General features: G+C 36.7%; 1 protein-coding gene across 1 annotated transcript in view; it reads left to right on the plus strand.

Annotated features, from left to right (window-relative positions):
- CCDC138 (coiled-coil domain containing 138) overlaps positions 1-8,147 on the plus strand; it is a 168,984-nt gene that overhangs the window by 35,640 nt on the left and 125,197 nt on the right. The window contains exon 6 of the mRNA XM_012664265.1: positions 7,704-7,862. Within this exon, the coding sequence (XP_012519719.1) occupies positions 7,704-7,862 (159 nt within the window). The remainder of the gene's footprint in view (positions 1-7,703; positions 7,863-8,147) is intronic.

An 8,147-nucleotide genomic window follows, 5' to 3' on the forward strand; every position in this document is an offset into this window, starting at 1 on the left:
TTTGTCGGTCTGGGGAAGATTGGCTGTAAAATCATCTGGTCTTGGGTTTTTTTTTGTTGGGAGATATTTTTATTGCTGTTTTAGTTTCATTACTTCGTATTGGTCTCTTCAGGAGTTCTATTTCTTCCTGATTGAGCCTAGGGAGGTTGTCCAAGAATTTTTTCATTTCCTCAACATTTTCAAGTTTATGTGCATAGATATTTTTATAGTATTCAGAGGTGATATTTTGTATTTCCATGGTATCAGTTGTAATATCTCCTTTTTCATTTCTGATTTTATTAGGGTCCTTTCTTTTCTATTTCTGGTTATTCTAGTGAGAGGCCTGTTGATTTTATTCATCTTTTCAAACAACCAACTTTTTGTTTTATTAATCTTCTGTATAATTCTTTTGTTATCCATGCCATTTAGTTTCTGCTCTGACCTCAGTTATTTCTTTTCTTCTGCTGGGGTTGGGATTGTTTTGCTATTCCTTTTCTGTTCCTTGAGATGATACATTAGATTGTTGATTTGTGATCTTTTTGTCATTTGGATGTAGGCATTTATGGCTGTGAATTTTCCTCTTATGACTGCTTTTGCAGAATCTCATAGATTTTGATAACTTTGTCCCCTTTGTCATTTAGTTCAAAGAATCTTTTGATTTCCATCTTAATTTCCTCCCTGACCCAATAACTATTCATTAGTAGGTGGTTTAATTTCCATGACTTTGTGTAGAGTTGCATGTTTCTGTGGGAATTGATTTTTAATTTTATTCCACCATGGTCTGAGAAGATACATGGTATAATTTCTATTTTTTAAAATTTGTTAAGACATGGTTTGTGTCCTAGGATGTGATTAATCCTAAAGAATGTTCCATGAGCTGATGAGAAGAACATATATTCTGTGGTTTGGGTGTAGAATGTTCTGTAAATGTCTGTTAGGCCCATTTGTTTTAAAGTTCCATTTAAGTCCATTGTTTCTTTGCTTATTCTCTGTTTGGAGCATCTGTCCCGTTATGTCGGTGGAGTGTTGAAGTCCCCATCATAAGATGCTGCTGTTTATCATTTTGTTTAGCTAAAGTAGGTTATTCATTATGAATCTGGGCACACCTGTGTTAGGTGCATAAATATTTAGGATTGTTATATCTCCTTGTGGAATTATTTCTTTCACCATTATGTAGTGACCATCTTTATCTTCCTTTACTTTTTGCTGATTTGAAATCTATGTTATCTGATATGAGAATGGCTACCCCAGCTTTCTTTTGATTTTCGTTTGATGGAATAGTGTTTTCTATCCCTTCACCTTGAGTCTGAATGAGTCCTTGTGGGTTAGATATGTTTCCTGGAGACAGCAGATACTTGGCTTGTTTTTTTCTTTTATCCATTCAGCCAGCCTGTGTCTCTTGAGTGGAGAGTTCAAGCTATTCACATTTATTGAAAAAACTGGTAAGTGGGGGAGTTTTCTGTTCATCCTCTTAAGTAGAAATTTATTGTTTTGTTTTACCTCTTGAGCCATTGTGGTATCTGGGTTCCTACCGTTAGCTTTTTGGTGGTTGTCTATTGTGCTGATCTGTGTATAATCTAGTTGTGAGTACTTCTTGCAGGACAGGGCTGGTTTCGATAAATTCTCTCAGTGTTTGCTTGTCTGAGAAAATGTTTATTTCTCCTTCATATGAGAAACTTAGTTTTGCAGGATACAAAACTCTAGGTTGGCCAATATTCTATTTGAGAAGATTGAGAATGGGGCCCCAATCCTTTCTGGCTCGTAAGGTCTCAGTTGAGAAGTATGCAGTTAGTCTGATGGGTTTTCCTTTGTAAGTTACCTGATGCTTTCACCTTATGGCTCTTAAGAGCACCTCTTTCGTGTCTACTTTTGCCAGTCTGATGACTGTGTGTTGTGGTGATTACCTCTTTGTGATGGATCTCCCAGGAGTCTTTTGAGCTTCATGTACCTGGATATCTAGATTTCTAGCAAGGCCAAGGAAATTTTCTTCCATTATTCCCTCAAATATGTTTCCAAACCCTTGTGTATTTTCTTCTTCATTCTCAGGGATGCTTATGACTTTTATGTTAGGCCTCTTTACATAGTCCCAGTTTCTTGTAGGTTTTGTTCATTCCTCTTGTTTCTTAGTTGTTTCTATTTGACTGACTTTTTTGACTCAAAGGTGTTGTCTTCAAGCTGTGAGATTCTTTCTTTTGCCTGATCTAGCCTATTCTTCAGGCTTTACATTGTGTTTTGTATTTCCTTGAATGAATTTTTCATTTCCAGAAGTTCTGTTTGATTTTTTTTTTAATAATTCAATTTCCTTAGTAGTAAAGTTTTCATTAATTTTCTGCATTGTTTTTGTGGGGTTTTTTTGTGTGTATGGGGTTTCTCTTTTCTCTTGTATTTCATTGACCTTTCTTACAATCCATATTCAGAATTCTTCATCCGTCATTTCAATCTTTTTGTTTTGGTTTATATCCTGTGGTAAGGAGTTATTGTTTTCTTTTGGGGTATCCTTCCAGTCTGATTATTCATGTTTCCGGAGTTCTTTCACTGATTCCTTCTCATCTGGCCTCTTGTTCAAGATCTGGGGGTGCTAGGCCTGGCTTATAGGCCTGTCTCTAGGTAACTGGCCAGCTTGCATCACCACTTGAACCAGTTGCAACAATTGGCCATCAGACTGAACACACCATGTCATTCCTCCTGCCATCTCCCACCTGAATCCAGAGCAGGGGTGCACCCCCAGTTTCCTCCAGCTGAGTGCTGGGGGGTCTCTGCCTCTCTGAGGTACCTGTAAGTTGGATAGACCCCAAGGAAATTCTGGGATGGTATGGAAGGAGGCCAGTCCAAACACCAAGCCCTGCTAACGATGTTGCCTTGCAAGGAGACAATGACTGCCCTCCCCACCCAGAGACCACAGGGCCAGAGGCACAGATAAACCAGGTGACTTTACTGAATTTATCAATTCTAGGAGTCTTTTGGTGGAGTCTTTATTATTTTCTATATGTAAGATCATATCATCAGCAAACAGGGGTAGTTTGACCTCCTCTTTTCCTATTTGGATACTGTTTATTTCTTTCTCTTGCCTGATTGCTCTGGATAGGACTTCCAGTACTGTATTGAATTAAGTGATTACAGTGGACATCCTCATCTTGCTCGAGTTCTTAGGCAGAATGCTTTCAACTTTTCCTCATTCGTTATGATGTTGGCTGTAGGTTTGTCATATATAGCTATTAATATTTTGAGGTAACTTCCTTGTATGTCTAGTATGTTGAAAGTTTTTGTCATAAAGGTTGCTGGATTTTATTGAACGCTTTTTCCACATCTATTGAGATGACATGGTTTTGGTTTTAATTTTGTTTATGTAGGTGAATCACATTTATTAATTTGTATATGTTGAATCATCCAAGCATTCCTGGAATGAAACCCACTAGATCATGGTGAATTATCTTTTTGATGTGCTGTTGGATTGGGTTTGCTGATATTTTGTTGAGGATTTTTGCATTTATATTAATGGAGAGATATTGTTCTACAGTTTTTTTGTTGTTGTGTCATTTCCTGACTTTGAGTAATACAAATATAAGAGTAATACTAGCTTCATAGAACGAGTTAGGAAGGATTTCCTCCTTCTCGATGTTATGGAACAGTTTTAGTAGATATGTGCCAGTTCTTTGTAGATCTAGTAGAATTTGACTGTGAATCTCTCTGGTTTGCAGCTTCTTTTTGTTGGGAGACTTTTTATTACTGTTTCAATCTCACTACTCATTCCTTGTCTGTGCAGGATTTCTCTTTCTTAGTGATTCAAACTTGGGAGTTTGTGCATTTCCAAAATTTTGTCCATTTCCTCTAGATTTGCTAGTTTGTGTGCTTATAGGTTTTCATAGTAGTTATGGATGATATTTTGTATTTCTTTGTTATCAGTTGTCTCTTTTTCATTTCTGATTGAGTTTATTTGAATCCTTTGTCTTTTCTTTCTGTTTAACCTAGCTAGTGGTCTGTCAATTTTGTTTATCTTTTCAGAGAACTAATTTTTTGTTTCATTAATGATTTGTATCTTTCTTTTTGTTTTTATAATTTCCATTTCGTTTGCTTCTGCTGGCTTTGGGTTTGGTTTATTTGTCTTTTTCTAGTTTCTTGAGGTCTGTCATTTAGTTGTTAATATGTGATCTTTCTGTGTTTTTGATGTAGGCATTTAAGGCTATGAACTTTCCCCTTAGCAGTGCTTTTGCTGTATCACAGAGATTTTGGTAAATTGTGTTATCTTTGTTCTATTTGAAAAATTTTTTTATTTTTATCTTGATTTTGTCAAGATTAAGGATCGTTCATTAGCAAGTTGTTTAATTTCCAAGTACTTTTGTGGTTTTGAGAGTTCTTCTTGGAGTTGATTTCTAGTTTTATTTCATAGGGGTATGAGAAGATACATGGTATGATTTTGATTTTTCTGAATTTGCTGCGACTAGTTTTATGGCCTAATATATGATCTGTTTTGGAAAATTTCCCATATGCTGATGAGAAGAATGTACATTCTGCAAGTTTTGGCTTGAATGTTCTGTGAATGTCTGTTAGGTCCCTTTGTTCTAGAGTTCTGTCAGTAGAGTGAAGTTTCTAGCTATTGTGATGTTGCTGTTTATTTCTCGAAGTCTATTAAAATTTGTTTTATTTGGGAGCTGCTGTGTTAGGTGCAAATATATTTACATTTGTTTATCTTGTTGAATTGGTCCCTTTATCATTGTATAATGACCATCTTTGTCTTTTTTTACCATTATTGATTTAAAGTATGTTTTTTCTGATATGAAAATAGCAACTCCTGCTCACTTTTTGCCTTTATTTGTGTGGAATATTTTTCCCATACCTTTATCTTCAGTCTACGAGAATCTTTGTGAGTTAATTGGTTTTCTTGGAGACAGCATATATTTGGGTTGTGTTTTTGTAATCTATTCAGCCAATCTATGTCCTTTAAGTCAGGCATTTCCATTCAATGTTAGTATTGATATATGAGATCCTGTTCTGCTCATCATGTAGATTGTTTCCAGGTTTCTCCTTTGTGCTACTGTTTTATAAGAGCTGTGAATTTTAACAATCAGGTGTTTTTACACTGATGGGTATGGATTGTTCTTTTCCACGTACAGAGCACTTTTACGCATTTCTTGTAGGGCAGGTCTAGTGGTGACAAATTCTCTTTGTGTTTGCTTGTCTGGGAAAGACTGTATTTCTCCTTCATTTATGAAACTTAGTTTTGCAGGATATAGAATTCTTGCTTGGAGATTATTCTGTTCAGGAGACCAAAAATGGAACCCCCAGGCCCCTCTGACTTGTAAGGTTTCTGCTGAGAAGTCTGCTGTTGGTCCGATGGATTTTCTTTTGCAAGCTACTTGGTGCTTTCATCTTGCAGCTTGTAGGATTTTCTCCTTTACTTTGATTTTTGTCCAGATTGGTGACTATATGCCTTGGTAATAGTCCTATTTGCCACAAATCTTCCAGGTGTTCAATGACCTCGTGTCTGGATGTCTAAATCTTTAATGATATCAGGGATGTTTTCCTCAGTTACTCCCTCAAATACATTTTCCATGATTTTTGCGTTTTCTTTTCCCTCAGGGATATCTACAATTCTTATATTCGTTTGCTTTTCAGAGTTTCAAAGTTCTTGGAGAGATTGTTCCATTTTTCTTTGTTCTACATTTTTGACTGGGTTATTTCAAAAACCTTGTTGTCAAGCTCTGAAATTCTTCTGCTTGGTCTACTCTGTTAAACTTTCTGCTGTATTTTGAAATTTCCTAAATGACTCTTTCATTTATATAAAAATATAACAGAAGTTCTGTTTTATTTTTTCTTATATTATCTATCTCTTAAGTGAATTTTTTATTTGTGTCCGAATTATTTTTTTGGTTTCTTTGTATTGGTTTTCAACTTTCTCATCAATCCCACTGATCTTACTTGCCATCCATATTCTAAACTTGATATCCAACATTTCAACAATTTCCTTTTGGTTGGAGTCCATTGCTGGAGAACTGTTGTGGTCCTTTGGGAGTATGGAAACAGCTTATTTTTTAATATTGCCAGAGTTCTTATGTTGGTTCCCTCTCATCTTAGCTCAAGACAAATAGGTTTGAAGTACACCTTTTCTCCTCTGCTGTAGACTCTTTTGCTCAGTGAAGAGAGGGAGATGTCCCTGAATGGCTCACTTGATTCCTGCTCTGGAAGATTGACCAGCCAGGAGAGGGGCAGATGCCTTGTGAGCCTTTAACACTGCTCTTCTCCTGCATCTCCACGTTCCTCTGTGGTTGTCACAGGCAGTCGATGCATAGCTTGTTTGCAGCATGTGCATGGCAGGCAGTGGTTGCGTGTGGCAAACACGTTGCAGTTGACTTTGGAGATTGGGGAAAGATACGAGCAGTTGTGAGTTGGGAACAATTAGCATGTACTTGGTAAATTTAGCCATTGAGTTAATGTAAGCAAGCAGAGAGTATGTAAAGAATGAGAAGAAAAATGGCTGAAACCCATATCCTGCGAAATGTTAGTGATTAAAGGACAGTAGAGGAAGCAGAGCCTTCATAGGAGACTGATAAGCTGTTGACTAGGAGGGAAGTGGAATGTGGTAGCACGGAAGCCAGTGAACGTGAGTATTTTAAGTTGGAGGAAATGGACACCTGTATAAAATGCTGTTGAGCTGCTGAGAGACTCAATAAAATAAAGACTGAAAAATGACCTCTACATTGAGTAATAAGCAAGTCATTTTGGTAGGGGGATGGGAATCGAAGCCAGATTAAAGTGGGCTGAGGCATGATCGGGAGATATGAAGAGGACTCAGCGAATGTGTACAAAGTTTTAAGGAAATTTGACTGTAAAGGGGAGGGGATAAGTGGGTGTGGCCAAGAGGGATTTAATTTCAGATGGGGTGGGGGAAATTGAAAATATTAAAGCTATAATCAGCAGAGCAGTCTCCACATGAGGGCTTAAGTCTATGAGATCCTGATCCTACCTTTGTAATAGGAGGGAAGGAGAAATGCATGTATATGTATTTGTCGAGCAGGAGATTCATGTTTCCTTCTGTTTTGTTTTCTCTGTGAAATTAGAGATCACACTATGTACGGAGAGTACTGTGGGATGTGATGTATTCAAAGTTAGTAGAATGGAGAAGGTTCGAAATAGACACTGTGGAAAATGGGGAAGAGAGAGCTGACCATGAAAATATAAAAAGATTTCTGGACTGCATTGAGAACCCAGTGGAGAAGTGACACCATGAATTCGTAATGATGCCACTATTCGCCATGTATAATTTTTCTCCAGTGGTGTTTAACTGTTTGGCATTGGGGTAGGGAAGGTGGTCTGTGCATTAATCCAGGCCTGTGGGTCTTTCAGTCCAAGGTGATGGAAAGACAACACGGTGAGGGAGAGGAGGATAGAGGTAAAAGAGTGGGCCATGGAGTTGAAGTGGAGCATGGAATTTAAGTGGATAGGTAATGAATTCTGTATAGTACCAATCCATTTTGCACCACAAATTCTCTTGAGTCATCGATATAGAATATTGCTATAGTGTCACATCATTTTATAACAAGGTAGAATTTTTGTGTAAGTTTACTTGCTGTACTAGTCTAGCTACTACTGTAATCCTGATTCTCCTTAGGTACTCCTGTATTGCTGAAAACCATTTGATTAAACCGCAGTGTCAATTAAAAAAATATAATTTTCATAATTTGTGAATGTACTCTGTAAAAACATTTAAATCTGACATTTTGATACAGTGTGAAACTGCAGCGCAACAGAAATTTGCTGAAGAACTTCAAAAGCGAGAACGTTTTTTACTTGAAAGAGAACAGTTGCTTTTCAGACATGAAAATGCCTTGAGTAAAATTAAAGGTGTTGAAGAAGAGGTTCTTACAAGATTTCAAATTATAAAGGAGGTAACTATATAGCCTTTGATTTTAGAGTATTATTATTTCTCCTTTTTTCCTTAGATTCACTAGTTATTAAACATTTTGCCACATTTTCTTTGTTGTCTTTTCCTTCCTCCTCTCCATACCCACACACACATTTTTTTCCTGAACCATTTGAAAGTATGATAACTTGCAAAAATCATGACTCAGCATTCCTAAATACTTCAGTGTGTATCTCCTAAGAATGAGGACATTCTCCATACCATTATCATTTCTGGAAATTAATGCTAATTAAATAATTAATATGTAATA

Source organism: Propithecus coquereli, unplaced genomic scaffold (assembly GCF_000956105.1).
Source record: "Propithecus coquereli isolate 6110/MARCELLA unplaced genomic scaffold, Pcoq_1.0 Scaffold88, whole genome shotgun sequence".
NCBI classification, from domain to species: Eukaryota; Metazoa; Chordata; class Mammalia; order Primates; family Indriidae; genus Propithecus; species Propithecus coquereli.